This window comes from Camelina sativa, chromosome 1 (genome assembly GCF_030686135.1).
Source record: "Camelina sativa cultivar CO46 ecotype springtype chromosome 1, ASM3068613v1".
Classification (NCBI taxonomy): Eukaryota; Viridiplantae; Streptophyta; class Magnoliopsida; order Brassicales; family Brassicaceae; genus Camelina; species Camelina sativa.
The window spans coordinates 3782951-3798410 of record NC_141880.1 but is presented as its reverse complement, the minus strand read 5'-3'; the positions used below and the strand labels follow the sequence as shown (position 1 = coordinate 3798410).

Here is a 15460-nt window from a genome sequence, read left to right as displayed (position 1 = left end):
TAAAATAGTTAACTACTGATTATACACCAATATTATCATATTATGTATCTAAAAATATATTTAATGTATATAATAGGTATTTACCAAAAGTGTAGTAGTAGTAGTAACACAAATATAGACTTCATATTCCCAATCTTGGGCATGTGAAGCAGAGAGAAGAAGTTGTGATAACGAACGAAACGAAGCTTATCACATGTGTGTTTCTACTGCGTTCTAAACCCTATCTCTTTCACGTGACTCCGTTTGTTTCCCCATTTAACTTATATATTTATTTTACATTTTGTGAATTGTTTCTAACTTAAATGTACTCATGGAGACAAAATATTTCGTCAAAGAAAAACACAAGTGGCGATAAATTTTGGGATTCGAAAAATTCCTCGGTAAGTAATAGGCATCCCCGTGACCTCGTTGTGTTTTGAGTGCCAAGCCGTAGTATACTAGTATTTGCAAGTTAAGAGGGTTTAGAACGCAATTAACGTTTTTCTAATTCTTTTAAAGATAGGTACCGTCTCTCAATTCTCAATTCTCAATTCTCATTTTTTTTTTTTTTTGGTTTTGATATCCGAAAGGTTTTATTTCGAGCCGTAAATCAATCTCTAAAACTCATGAAAGCCTTGGCGTATTTACCATCACGACGTGCACGGTAACCGGTTACTTGACCTACGTAACAAAATGTTTTCAATTGACTGACTTACACAAGTTACACCAATTAATATTGTTATGTAATGTACCCACGTTCGACTTGACCTATATATACCAAATTGTTTCAATTGTCAGAAGGTACGAGAGAATTATAAAAGACAGCATCGCATCTTGAACATTTATTTTTTTTTGAGTATGGAGAAGCAAAAAAATGCGAGTTGAACTACAACTTAACAGTGATTTTAAGATATGTACAAAGATGTGCACTTGCCACGGTAGACTTGTACAATTTTATTTGTTTCAAACCTTCAAGAATTGTTTTCAGGCAAGGAACACAGCTTCTTTTTTTTTTTAATGACAATAGTTTGTAAAAGTTGTAACAACCACAAAGTGAAGAGGCCATTAATTCTAGTTAGGTCATATGTTATCAGTTAATTATCAGTAGAACGATGCTAATTTAACCTAATTGTATAATTTTGGAATACATGATTATCTTTAAATTTTGACTATTTTTTTTTTTTTGTTGTTTTTAACATCATTTGATTATTTTCATATAATAAGAACATTTGTGTAGAGTTTTATGGACCACTTTTTTTTTTTTATTATACATCTGATTTGAGTTATTTATATTATAATTATTAGAGTAATTACCATGATTCAACAAAATAGAGTTTTTTACATATATTAAGCAAAACTTGAGATTAGGATTTTTTTTTTGTTATTTTTGACAAAACTACTTTTGATATTAATTGTTTGAGACAAAACCAAAAAGAAAGAATTTATTTAATAATTTAATTGAATGGCTTTAATTAAGTTGGGATGAGGAAGGTGACGGATGATTCGAAAACGAAGGTGGTGGAGAGTGCAAATGGCTGCTGAGTGCTGCTGAGACACAGTCTCCAACGCCACAAACCCTAAAAGGCTAAAAGAAGAAGATTCTCCTCAGATTACCACAATTACTGGAACTGATTGATATACATACACATACGTTGCAATAAGAAGAGCCACACGAGAACAAAAGACTTTTATTGACCCGCGAACTCGATTTACCCATTGAAGCTTTCCCATGGTTGGTTCTCTCTATCCGTCTCTTATACTGCTTTTGGGTTTCGGCTATTACTACTATCTGAAAGATTGAAACTTTATAGGTATTTGTGTTCCTCAATCGATTCTGTGTGCTTGCTTCGAAACTGGGTTGAGGCTGAATAGATATGAGTGTTCCTTTTTTTTTTTTTTTTTTATTGGATTTCTTATCTATGGATTCACCATTGTTGAGACTTTGAGAATACTATGAATGCTTCAAGTAGACACCTTAGTTGCTTAGCTACTCCTCTTGGAACGGGATTTTAAGAAACTATGTTATGCTTTTTGATGCAATTCAAGTGATTGATTTCTGGTGACTAGTATTTGAAATCGGTATGAGCTATATTCTTGTAATAGGGACACTTTTGTAGGCTTATGTGATTGAACAATGGCATCAATGGAAAGAGAGAACGGACTTAGTTACTACCTTATCTAAGCATGTTTTGTTTGCAGATTTGAGATTCCCTGATGCTCGTTTATGCAAAAGGGTTTCTTAAGTGCGGAGCACCTGGAGTTCCATTCTTCTGTGACAAAAGAAAATCCTTTTTCACCAAAACAAAGAGGGGCTTTCATAGTTTACCTTCGGGCACTAGGGATCGTATTTATTTCAACAATAGTAAGTATATACACCACACTACGCTTACACTTGTTTCATTCCCGAGGCTGGTGTGAAATATTGCTCTGTTGGCGTGTCTAGATCTTAGGTACTCTAGCAAATCAATAGAAGTTGTGGAGAAATCTGTCATTGATATGGATTCAAAGGAAGACATGGCAGATAATCCAGCTTTATCTTCATATGATGATGCCATGGAAGCGCTGTCGACTCTTATTTCTCGTCGAACCCGTGGAGACCGCACACCTACTAGTGGAAGTCGTGACAAGCTTGAACAAGTCATCGCATATCTCAAGGTGATACAGTCAACACTAGTTCGTTAGCTTGAACGAAATAAAACTGAAATCATAAAAAAAGACTGTTGAGTATTTGCAAAAAAAGTTGTGTGACATAAATGTTGTGTAACTCATTCTGAACTGTGGCAAGTGATTATGGAGTTTAGTACAGGCTGTTTTTTCTTAAGACTGAGTTTTTCTGGGATTTCTCTGTTTAGAGATACATGACCTATGTTACAATCTGGCCATCGAGAATTTGGAGTGATGTGATTCAAGTCAAATTTCTTTCATATTTTTCTTGTCTATAGTAATCTTTCCTTCTCGATGGTATTAAAAACTGGGAATTGTGTTTGTTGTTTTGGTCTGAGGAATACAGATTTTGGACCTGGAGGACAAGATAAAAGAATTAAAAGTTATTCATGTCGCAGGAACTAAAGGGAAGGTACGTTGCTTTTCACTTTAGCTAATGCAGTTCCTAGGATTTGAAATTTAGTTTGTAAAAAATAAGTCACTAGAAGGAGTGTAGCACTTACGTGAGATGATGTGGTTTCCAACTTCGAGAACGTAGCACTTAATAGAAAACCAAGATCATTCGGTGAAGTAACTATCTATGTGTGTACCATCTAATGCATATCTGAGCATGCAAGAGGCTATTTTCCGTTTTCTAAACTCTGGAATTCCTGTGGTCCATAATGATAAAACTTATGTGGAAGTAATTTTGATGATTCGAATATCCATACGTAGCTACTGATTTAATGGCTTTGTATTTGTGTATTTCAGGGTTCAACATGTGTCTTTAGTGAGGCAATTTTACGTAATTGTGGGTTTCGAACCGGAATGTTTACATCTCCCCACCTGATTGATGTAAGGGAAAGATTCCGAATAGATGGGTAAGTTCATCATGTATTGATTTCAATGTTACTTGAACACACAAGAGACGGATTTGAATGCTATTTCGTTTTTTTCCCAGCTTGGATATATCTGAGGAAAAGTTTCTACAGTATTTTTGGGAATGTTGGAAGTTACTGAAGGTAAAACACCCTTTTCGATGTTAACTTTCTGCCACGAATTACCAGAAGCCATGCTCTTTGAATTGATTTTATAGCAATTTCCTGTTCTAAGTGTTCTTTGTAGACTGAGAAGGTAAAGGTTTTCGCTTGATCTGTAGAATGTATTGTTGTATATCCTTTTATTAGTGCTCTCTGTAGAAAATTGGTTATCTATGAGTAAAACACTCAGTGTAGATTACTAAACAATGTAGATATCTAATTGTGGGCTTCTTATTTTCAGGAGAAAGCTGTTGATGGTCTTACCATGCCGCCTCTTTTTCAGTTCCTCACAGTATTAGCATTTAAGATTTTTGTTTGTGAAAAGGTATAATATTAGTAGTATTCTAATAATTAAGTCTTATGTATGTTTACTTTCACACTCCTTAAAGTATTTCCTCTCTCATCAGCTACTTCACTATAGCTCCCTTTGCATTGAAACGGTTATGTATTGCATTGAAACGTTTATGTATTTGGCTAAAACTGGATGCTTACTACTGTTGTTCCTGATAGGTTGATGTTGCTGTCATTGAAGTTGGACTTGGGGGAAAACTTGACTCGACAAATGTGGTAAGCATTTTTTGAGAAGCTTATGTCCCCTGAGTTTTTCCAGTCATATTTATTCAATGTTGGACAACTGTCTTCATTAAAACGGAAAATGCAAACGACAGATTCAAAAACCTATCGTCTGCGGCATTGCTTCTCTTGGGATGGACCATATGGATATATTGGGTATGTGATACTATTTATTTCAATTCATTAGGAAAATATAGTTTCTCCTCCCTCATCCTTCTAACTCGGGATTCTCAATGCTAATTCTACACAGGAAATACGTTAGCTGATATTGCATTGCATAAGGCTGGGATTCTCAAGGTACAAACCTTCTAAACTATATTATCTACTCTTCAAAAGGTTTTCTTTGTCTCAGAATTTTTTTAATGCAATATATTTGTTTCAAAGTTTCCCATTGACAGCTTCATGTTAGATGTTTTCTGATTTGCTCTGTTTTCTTGTATGCTAATGAAAGCCTCAAATCCCCGCCTTCACAGTACCCCAACTTTCTGAAGCAATGGAAGTTCTTCAGAAAACAGCTAATAATCTTGAGGTAACTATAGTAGGTTTTTATATTTCATTCCACTTGTGCTGGTGTTCCAACGGTTAGTTATTTGTATAAGCTCGAAAAAGTTATAGTTGAGAAGAGTTTATCAAATATTCATGCCACATCAACATGTGTATATTAGTGCCCACTGACCAGGGTCTATATAATTAGGAGAGTAATGTGGGAAGAGGTATCAAATTTTTGAAATGGTTTGGGTTTGGGAGAGTTTGTGGGGTGCTCCAGAACTTACCACCAGGGTTCTAGCTTAGTTTCCTTGGTGTCTTTGATTCTTAGTTTTGGAAATAAAACAGTTTACGTTTCAAATAATGGTCTTTTTGACATCTGTGATTTAGTGATGCTATAATTAATAACTAAACTACAAGGAAGAAATGCTGAATGCTGCTTATCGTGCGTTACAGGTTCCTCTGGAAGTAGTAGCGCCTCTTGACCTTAAAAAGTTGGACGGAGTTGCGCTTGGCTTGTCTGGGGATCATCAGCTTGTAAATGCAGGTCTTGCTGTTTCTCTTTCAAGATGCTGGCTTCAGAGAACTGGGAATTGGGAGAAGATATTTCCAAATGTTGGGTTTTGCTCTTGGTCATTAATCCTTCATCAAAACTTCCAAGGACTCTACTTGGTGAATCTTATTTGTTCCTTGCGGATATTTTTTTAGCAGGGAAGCAAGGAAACTGAGATTCCCGTGGCGTTCTGTCGTGGTCTTGCAACGGCACGTCTTCATGGGAGAGCTCAAGTTGTTCATGATGTAGTTTCAGATCCACAGGGATCGTCAGGTTCGACGGAAACTTCATGCGGTGATCTGATCTTTTACTTAGATGGAGCTCACAGTCCAGAAAGCATGGAGGCTTGTGGTCGATGGTTCTCTGCTGCAGTCACAGGAAACAAAAGCTTGTCGACTGCTGTCAATGGGTACAGGAGAAATGGGGAGTATAGTAAAGACTTTAACAGAGTCTCCAAACAGGTAATCATGACCAACATTGATCAATGCAATCTTGTAACTTACTTTTCTATTCAACGTATTGCAAATTGGCTTTCGTGTTTTATACTTTGATCTGACTTGTGAAGAGTTCTTATGTGCTAATAGATTCTTCTGTTCAACTGCATGGAAGTGAGAGACCCTCAAGTTTTACTTCCAAAGCTCGTCACCACTTGCGCTTCCTCAGGTTATCTGAAAACAAGTTGTACTCTGTTTTTAGAGTTTGTTATCAATACTTGATGCGTATTGGTGAATGAAACACTCTCAGGTACTCATATCTCAAGAGCACTTTTTGTCCCGAGCATGTCTACTTACAACAAGGTCATTTCGGGTGCATCAGCGATTCCTTCGGATACACGTAGAAAGGATTTGACTTGGCAATTTAGACTACAAAGACTATGGGTTAAATCAATCCAAGGAACAGGTAAGCTTAAGTATTGCTTCTTTGAAAACTTGTTGATGTCACGCCTAAACTTGATCACATGTCCTGTGACTGAATCAGATGCTGCCCTTGACCATACACTGAAACCCGATGGTATAACAGCCTTACCACCTCATGATTTCCTATGTGGAGATGCACCTCATTGTAGTGGACCTGCAGGGACACAAGTCGTCACTTCCAGCGCTGTAATGCCTTCATTGCCATTGACTATAAACTGGCTACGAGACTGCGTGCGTCGAAACCCTTCACTGAAACTAGAGGTAAGTCAAAGCTATATTCAGTATCCACTTCAAAGACAAGAAAGAAAGCCTGATTTTTGAACAGAACAAAAACTTATCTGGTGTTGTCTTAGTCGTTGGGTTTGTAATGGTGTTTGTTTATGCAACAGGTTTTGGTCACAGGATCGCTACATCTTGTTGGAGATGTGCTCAGATTGCTAAAGAGATGATGAATTTTGTTTTTATTTTTACAAAATCTAAAAAAAGGGCTCCGTTAGAGTAATCATATCTCAGACTTACAGTTGTTTTATACTTTCACTTTTATTCTTCTCATAATTACCATTTGATTGGTCCAGTTTACATAACATGAGAACCCTCCTCCTCTTAAGCTGTACTTTTCTGTTACACTTAAGAATTTTTTGTGTTAGTTTATCTTTTCCTCTCAATCTCTAATTCCAAATTACATTTTCTTTTCCGTAACAGTGTATAGTATACAAAATTCCAAAACTTACAAATTTTTAAGCATTAAGACTACGAGGAAAAAGACAAAAAGTGGACAACAAAGACAAGAAGATTAAGACTTACGAGGAAAAAGTGGAAATTAATGTCAGTGCCTGTGCCTTGAAAGTTGAAATTGAAGTAGACGTAACATTGGCTAGATTCCTCTTTTCTATCAAGGAAAAAGAAAGAGAGAAAGAGATAATTGAATATTCTTTGAATATGCTCTACATCGATTTAGATGGTTAGCCTAATTTGGCAATTTTTTTTTTTTTCAGGATTACTACTATCCCGTTTCATAGTTCAATTATTATTTTATTTTCTTCTTCTTCTTCTTGTGTTCAGCTGAATTTATAATTCAAAAACCAAGAAAACTTATATAGATGAATTTTATAATGATTTATTTATTTTCTGTCGCAAACACAAGAAGGAGCCTTATCTTTATCAAAGTTGTGAAACATGAAAGAAAGATCAAAACTTTAAACTTCATTAAATACAGTTTGAATCGTCTCATTCATACTACTATATATATTCTTACTATTCCAAGATGAAAAAATGGTCGTTATATCATCTGATCATCACCGTTCTATCTCTTCCACTAATATCAGCCGTAGGAGTAGGAGGATGGGAGCTAAGCATCCCGACGACGACAGCGACGAGGAGTAGTAGTAATCTTCGGGTGCGGGAAGGATCACCGTTCAAGATCGCAATCTTTGCAGACCTCCACTTCGGTGAAGACACGTGGACTGATTGGGGTCCTCGTCAGGATGTTAACTCCGTTAACGTTATGTCCACCGTTCTCGACTCTGAAACTCCAGGTTATGTCTTTGCACTAATTAAGACTTACCGTGTGCACCAGTTTTGGTTTTACTCAAAGAAGTTAAAAAAAAAAAACAACCTTAACATTTTGGTATGAGTTGTTTGGCGTAGAAAGAGTGAAACACTAAACTGATGTAACATTTTGGTATGAGTTTTGGATGGTTTGGTTACATTGGATTGAACACACACTGCATTCATGATTCATGTGATTATGTGAAGATTAACATTAACTGATGAAAGAACTGCTTCTTTAATTTCTGGGAGAAATGGAACAGATTTTGTGGTCTACTTGGGAGATGTTGTAACGGCTGACAACATAGCAATTCAAAACGCAAGCTTGTTTTGGGACAAAGCAATCTCTCCTACAAGAGACCGAGGCATTCCATGGTCTACTCTCTTTGGTAACCACGATGATGCTTCTTTCGTTTGGCCTTTGGATTGGTTCTCTTCTTCCGGTATCCCTCCTGTTTGCTGCCCCGCATCCGATGATGGATGCGCGTTTAGAGGAACAACGCGGCTGGAACTGATTCAGGAAGAGATGAAGTCTTCCAATGGACTCTCACACTCAATGATTGGTCCTAAGGAGCTATGGCCAAGCGTATCTAACTATGTCCTTCTCGTGGAATCATCGGATCATTCCAAACCACCCGTGGCATTGCTATACTTTCTTGATTCGGGCGGTGGATCATACCCGGAGGTTATCTCAAATGCTCAAGTTGAATGGTTTAAAACCAAGTCTAATAGACTTAATCCCGATTTAAGGTATTAATCAAAACATTAAAGCTTTTTCCGGTGAAGAAAACTCAATATTTTTTTGACACTAGTACAAGAAAATGTATTGGACATAGAACTATCGCTAATCCATACATTTTGTGCAGGATCCCAGAGTTGATATTTTGGCACATACCTAGTAAAGCATACAAGAAAGTAGCTCCCAGGCTATGGATAATAAAACCATGCGTCGGATCAATCAACAAAGAGAAAGTTGCTGCTCAAGAAGCTGAAAATGGGATGATGAAAGTTCTTGAGAACAGATCTTCGGTTAAGGTACCAACTAAACACAAACATTTGAATAACCATAAAGTTTGATATTTTTTGTATGCAGGCAGTGTTTGTGGGACACAACCATGGACTAGACTGGTGCTGTCCATACAAAAATAAGCTCTGGCTTTGCTTTGCTAGACACACGGGCTATGGTGGGTACGGAAATTGGCCAAGAGGATCAAGGATTTTGGAGATTACTGAAATGCCTTTTCGTATCAAGTCCTGGATTAGGATGGAAGATGGATCTGTACATAGTGCAGTTAATCTAACATATGATTAGTCTATTTAATTACATATGTCAAACTTTGTGAAGATGATATTGCCGAATTGTTGGTAAATATGGGTTAGAGGTGATTCAAGACAAAAAAAAGAAATAATGCTTTATAATGAAACAGGAATATCTGCAGCACATGATAATCTCTAGCAAGAACAGTACCTATGATAACATCTAACAACAACTAGCTTTGTCATGTCTTCTCTGACCCCCCTTTTAGTTACACGTTGCTTAATAGGGAAGCCGAGGTTGATGAAAAAGCAGCTCAACTGGTGTTTGGCTCTATCGAAACATACACATTTGTTTGGCTCTACAGAAACAGTCTTCTCTCTCTCACATCTTGAAAAGCTGGTTTCTCAGGATTTCGACAACAGTATCAAGAACCTCTTTATTTTCAACCAGATACTTCTCAGCTGCGTCTTTCCCATCAATGACCTCGCCTTCGATGAAATAGCTAGTTCCTTCTCTTATGATAACTCCATGCTCACAAGCCAATTCTAATACTTCTCTCTCCACATAGAAACCATGACCAAAGTGAATTCCCAATTCAGATTTCTTCTTTCCTGGCGCCAGTTTATTCTTCACTACTTGAACGCAGACATTGAGACCACTTATCTGAGGAAACATAGCAATCAAAAGAAGATGAAGATATCAGGTTTAAACAAAAACGATTGCCATATGCAGCCTTTTTACAGATCAAGGGAGACCAAGTTTACAGTAACACAATGGAAACAATGTCCCTAACAATACCTTATTGCCAGTCTTTATTAGCCCAGTTCTTATCATTTTGAGACGTATAGCTGCGTGAAACGGCAATGCGTTTCCTCCACAAGTCACTTCTTCAGCGTGGGGGAAACGCATGCTTGATTTGACATGTGATCTGACCTGGATCACAGAATTAGCAGAGAGAACTTATCTTTGGAAGGTGGATCAAAATGATCCAACTAAAGAAGCCACGAAGGATAAACCATAATATCTCTCTTACCTGATTAAGAAAAACGATCAGTGTCTGAGAATAGCCAATTGAGTAGTGGATTTTTCTGAGCGCCTGCGTCATTATTCTTGATTGTGCGTCTTTGTATCTTTCTCCTACAGGAACATCAAGTTCACATTGAGGGGCAAGAGCAGCAACCTGTAAATTCCACCATTAATTTTAACAGATGCAGAAAGAATACATGAACATATTGAAATGAAAAGAATGAAAAGCTCATAACTCACACTGTCAACCACAATTACGTCTACTGACCCACTTTTGGTTAGCATATCGACAATACTTAGCATCTTTTCAGCAGAATCAGGTCGTGATATCAGAAGCTCCTCCGTGTTCACACCTATTGATTCAGCTAGAGAAGGATCCATGGCATTCTCAGCATCAAGATAAGCACAATAACCTGAAACAAACAAGTTTTTTTCAGATAAAATATAAAAAAAAAAAAGCTAACGGAGTGAAGCATTAAAGGAAACCACCAAGCTAAGAATCAGAATAAACTTCACCAAAATCAAATATTGCGTACCGCACTAGAAACAAGAAAGAAAGAAAACTAGAAGATCTGTGTTCCAAACTTAAGATGGATTCTAGTAACTAGTCCCAAGGTTCCTAGTCAAACAAATGTGTTGAGGATGAAAGATTTTCAAGAACAATACCTCCAAGCTTTTGAGCTTCCTTGATGATATGAAGAGCTAGAGTTGTCTTTCCAGAAGCTTCTTTTCCGTAAACCTCAACCATTCTTCCCTAAAAAAAAACCCAACACATTTTAGAGACCTCATTAAGTGCAATAGTTTTAGTTTGGCTAGTCCTACTCCTATCTCAGACTCTAAATTAAACAACAACCTTTGGCAATCCTCCAACTCCAAGAGCAAGATCAAGGTTAAGGGAACCAGTGGGTATCACAGAAACTCTCCTTTTTCTGAGAAACCGCTGCAATGACAACTTGGAGTCTTTATCAAAATCACCCGAAAGCTGTGATAATGCTAAATGTAGAGCAGTGTCTTTCTCCGCTACTTTGCTATCATCTGGAACTTCATCAAGTTCACAATCTGAAGCTTCAACTAACAAAATGAAACACATTCTCGTAAAGGTGAAGATACAGAGTAAACCAATCATGGAAACCACAAAAACAAAAGGAACTTACTCATTACCTAGAGACGAAAGATACCGATTTCTATAGCCAGAGCAAGGCAAAACACTTCTTGTTCCCTTCTGCTACAGAGCAAAAGAAGAGTAAACACAAGAGAGACTACACAAGTGTTATTTTTAAGTATCTTCATCTGAAAAATCAAATCTTTCTTTTCTTACAGTCATCAACTAGTCAACCTAGCCATTGTTGAGAACAACAACATTAGAGACGAAGAGAACCTGAGTTAAGTAAGAGAAGAAACGGAATCTCTGAACCGGACTTGCCCATGAGAGTCGACCCATGCCCCGTTCTTCTTCCGGCGGCGCGTGTGTCAACAGACCCGGCTCTTCCTCCTCCTCAAACTCTTTGGTCGGAATGGTTTTAACTCGCTGGTTGATTTCAATTTCCACAGTTGTGTTGTCTTCTCCTGTTCTACTACCAACGATCTCCAGTTTCCGCCATGGTCAAAGAGACCTTAAAGCAGCGTAGTGAATAAGACGAACCTTAACCCGAAGTGAGATACATAAAATCGCAAACCGTATTTAACCGATCGGTTCATATCTACTAATCTGATCTATCGGTATCGGTATGGTACGAGGACCGGAATATATATATATAGATATATATTGTTTTTGTTTTTTTTAATGAAACTTTGATAAAATCTAAATTCCTAGATATTGTTCCGAGTATTTTGCTAAACCTAATTTAAATCTTGTTACGAAGAATTAAAAGAGAGATCTTCTTCTTCTTCAATTCTGTTTACAAAAGTAAAAACATTATATATACTAAAAGAGTGATCCCTAACTAAGCCTGGGCATTTGGGTGTTCGGGTCGGGTTCAGGTTCGGGTAATTTGGAGTCGGGTTTTTCGGGTTTACTAATATAGGATCCGAACAGGTGTTCATATAATTTCGGGTCGGGGTCAGGTTCGGTTCCTATCGGATTCGGGTTATTTGGGTATTGACTTTAAGAAACCTGTAATGTATCCAAAGTATTCACAAAAACCTGAAATGTACCCACAAACCCCGAAAAATCTGATCGACTTCTAGTTGCCTATAAACGGAGAACCCAAAGATGAAGCTAACAGCGGACTTAGGTTTTGGGGATCCAGTTTGAGGGTTTTGGTTTATAAAACCAAAAGATTCTTGAAATCGGATAAAATTTGGCAAGTTCGACATGGTTAGGATTCGAAGAGGGAGAATAAGGCAAAGTGGCAAACGGTTTGATGAAATCAAATCATATGTGATAATGTTAGGGATATTGTGTATAATTGTTATCGGGTAATAAACAGGTATCTTCGGTTCCTCGGGTTCGGGTCCGGTAATATCTGATACCTATGGTTATTTGAAAACGAAAACCTATTGGTTATTTAGAGAGAATCGGGTCGGGGTCAGGTTTGGGTATTTCAGGTCGGGGTCAGATTCGGGTATTTCGGGTCGGTTTATTTGCCCAGGCCTACCCCTAATAAAGATATCGTTTCCGCCTGTTATTAAAAAAAAAAAAAAACTTACGAAATGTGGAGTGTAAATTCAACTGCGAAATTTCTCTTTCTCTTGCTTTTGGTGGAGGCTTCATTGGCTCGACATTTTGTTTGGCCGCCTAGATGTATCGCAAGTCTGCATACATATTACAAAAATAGTTCCGATTTCTCTCAAACCTGCCTGTGTAGCCCCAAGTGTATGTAACTCTGATCTCTACTTCTATCTGAATCACATCATATATGCTTGTTAATTGTTATATATAGAGAATCAACAATTCCAATGCCATCATAATTATTATTACGTACATATATGTTTTGGTTTTCTTTTTAATTTATATATTGGGTTCTCTCTCTCTCTCGATCAGATTGGAATCCAGACGGCAATGTCACAATAAGATGGGACATCATGAATAAAACTCGTGGTAGTTACACTGCTAACGTCACAATCTTCAACTACTTGAAGTATCAGGACATTCAAGGGCCGTGGTCATTGAATTGGCTATGGGTCGACAACGAAATCCTTTTAAGCACTCTTGGTGCTAAGAGCAGTAATTCTACGTTGCGTCCAGGGCCTCCAGGCTGGATGCACTCGCGTGATGACATAAATAGGATTACCATTGTGGACTTACCGCCACAAACTGATGATGATGATGATGATGACGACGACGACGACGGCCAGCGAAATATAGTACCAGCGGGTGATGTGATTCCTTGGTTTAGAGAAGAGGAAGCCGGCGACCTCGAGAAAAGCTCTTTCTCATTCCATATTTCTGTTGGTCGAGCTAATCTAAAATATCATCATCCCCCGGCAATTAAGGTTAAGTTGAACACACCAAACTTGAAATACTGGTGTGGTAAAGTGGAGAGAGTCACTGGTGATTTGAGTAAGTACTTTATTGATGATTTTGGTTGCCACATCACTTATATATATATATATATATTTAAACTGTACGTAGTAGCTCCAGTTAAGCTAGCTTTTACAATCACTTAATGTTACTTTTATTATTTTTTAGATTCGTGGAGCACGAGCTGCGTTCCCTCCTTCTTTAGAGTAGTTGTCCCCCGCGTGATCTGAAGACGAAAGAGCTATGTGATGTTGCGTAGTGTTTTAATTAATTTGTTTTCTGTTATTCATTTTCTTTAAATTTTTCCTTTTTCTTGGTATCTAGTTTTGAGCAATTCCTTCTTTTTCTAATTACGCAGAATGTATAGTTGGAATGTTGTTTAAAGTTATTTGAATTCATCATGCAATATTTTATCTGTGGAGTTTTCACATAATTAATGTGACTACTATATATTACCATATATAAACGTTTGATATGTGCTTGTATCGTATAATTAGATGACCCAACAGGTGCGAACGTAACTATATATAAGGACTGTTAATCACTAATCATTTTCTCAACAAATAATAACATAGCATCTTCAAAATCATGTCGTTATATAATTAATATAAGCTCTTACATATGTGTGTGTGTTCACACTTGGTTGACACTAGCTGCTATCGATCGAAGGGTACATCACTACATTGCATTCTCGACATCAAGATAAGCACAACAACCTAGTACAAACAAGTGTTTTACGAAGAAAAAACAAAACCAGTTAACGTAGTGAAGAATAAAATATTAGTTAGAATGGAGCGAGCTAGGGTACTGCGAGATGTCCAAGATGTCCCTAAACACTTTTATCACTTTGGCCCATTGTGTTCAATTTGTTTATGATCTCAAAGCTGTTTGAAGCTTTGAGAGACTTTACTCTGATAGCTCGGTCGCATAATTTCAAGCCTCTTAACTAACACAAACCTACTTTACTATTGAACGACTTGCATGATCTTTGAACATTTTTTAGCGTGTCATTTGACAAATAAAATCTTTCATGTTTCTTTCATAATTATATATTTCACAACAAAAAAGAACTTGTTGTTGTTGGTAATGATTTGTTACAATCACAAACCATATATATACATGCATATGGGTTCATATCCCCCTTACAAAACATCTTCTTAACCCACATCACATATTCACATTTCATCTCTCAAAATGATGAAGTTCTACCAAAGTTTTTTTTTCTTATTCATTTTTCTTTCGACATTTCATTTGTCTAGCATGACTAGGCCCACTGCAAGAGAGATGTTAGGCTTAGGAGGCAACTGATTTGTATCGTAATGTCACCAATAATATTAAGAAGACGATGAGGGATGAAGTCAAACCTTTATAAGCATCACGAAATTATATGTTACGATTAACATATAATTTCGTGATGCTTATAGAGGTTTGACTCTACATAGTACATACCCTTAATCCCTCATAAGAAATTATATGTTACGAGAAGAAGAGAGATAGCAGACAGACAATCGTTCCTGAGAAAAAAAGAAAAAACCTCTCCTCTCCCCTCTTCTTTAAGCTTCGTTTCAGATCTCCCGAGGCCTTGATCTTCACTCCCTCAGATTGCTAGGTGTTTGCAGAGGTGGTATAAACAGGTATTTGATTTGTGAATGGAAAATAAAGGAACCATCACAAAATTTGTGAATAGAAGAGGTAACATAACAAAAATCTTGAATGGTAGATAAAGATAGCATACGCATATTCAAAAAAAAAAAAAAATTGTATAAAACTATCATTATTTAATTATATCTATTTTCATACAAACTAAACGTATTATTTATTTGTATTAAATGTCTGTTGACATAAATTTCTTTAAATAATAGTAGCATATACTTAAAAAAAAAATCAAAATACCTTTACTATAAACATTATAAATGGCCGTTCATCTCTTTCTCAGGTACTCTTTTGCTGGTGCGTTTTATTAAGATTTTGGAA

General features: G+C 36.8%; 4 protein-coding genes across 7 annotated transcripts; 3 read left to right on the top strand and 1 right to left on the bottom strand.

Annotated features, from left to right (window-relative positions):
- The first annotated feature begins 295 nt into the window (after positions 1–295).
- On the top strand, positions 296–6856 carry LOC104759909 (folylpolyglutamate synthase). 3 transcript variants are annotated; one of them, XM_010482800.2, is made up of 18 exons: positions 296–380; positions 570–1711; positions 2179–2341; positions 2423–2634; positions 2990–3055; positions 3394–3503; positions 3584–3644; positions 3904–3987; positions 4173–4229; positions 4331–4391; positions 4486–4532; positions 4687–4764; positions 5178–5336; positions 5433–5735; positions 5859–5937; positions 6019–6174; positions 6253–6452; positions 6581–6856. In XM_010482800.2, exons 3-18 carry the CDS (start codon positions 2194–2196, stop codon positions 6638–6640), a joined length of 1881 nt encoding a protein of 626 aa, XP_010481102.1. In that variant the 5' UTR covers positions 296–380; positions 570–1711; positions 2179–2193; the 3' UTR covers positions 6641–6856. The 3 variants fall into 3 exon arrangements, with proteins under 3 accessions (XP_010481102.1, XP_087339176.1, XP_087339129.1); XM_087483050.1 differs by lacking the exon at positions 296–380 and having other exon boundaries at positions 1454–1790; XM_087483003.1 differs by lacking the exon at positions 296–380 and having other exon boundaries at positions 1454–1790; positions 5430–5735.
- A 195-nt stretch (positions 6857–7051) lies between these two features.
- On the top strand, positions 7052–9180 carry LOC104759692 (putative inactive purple acid phosphatase 16). The gene is made up of 4 exons (XM_010482614.3): positions 7052–7726; positions 8003–8489; positions 8606–8774; positions 8833–9180. The coding sequence occupies exons 1-4, from the start codon at positions 7456–7458 to the stop codon at positions 9049–9051; spliced, it is 1146 nt and encodes a 381-aa protein (XP_010480916.1). The 5' UTR covers positions 7052–7455; the 3' UTR covers positions 9052–9180.
- Positions 9137–11678, bottom strand: LOC104759758 (DNA repair protein recA homolog 2, mitochondrial). Of its 2 annotated transcripts, none has more exons than XM_010482662.3 (8): positions 11402–11678; positions 11185–11248; positions 10877–11094; positions 10690–10777; positions 10264–10436; positions 10031–10177; positions 9796–9930; positions 9137–9660 (listed from the first exon to the last, which is right to left on the bottom strand). In XM_010482662.3, the coding sequence occupies exons 1-8, from the start codon at positions 11462–11464 to the stop codon at positions 9379–9381; spliced, it is 1170 nt and encodes a 389-aa protein (XP_010480964.2). In that variant the 5' UTR covers positions 11465–11678; the 3' UTR covers positions 9137–9378. The 2 variants fall into 2 exon arrangements, with proteins under 2 accessions (XP_010480964.2, XP_010480995.2); XM_010482693.3 differs by having other exon boundaries at positions 11185–11245.
- Positions 11679–12675: 997 nt separating this feature from the next.
- Positions 12676–13836, top strand: LOC109132203 (COBRA-like protein 5). The gene is made up of 3 exons (XM_087463673.1): positions 12676–12838; positions 13007–13525; positions 13811–13836. The coding sequence occupies exons 1-3, from the start codon at positions 12676–12678 to the stop codon at positions 13834–13836; spliced, it is 708 nt and encodes a 235-aa protein (XP_087319799.1).
- The last annotated feature ends 1624 nt before the right edge of the window (positions 13837–15460 follow it).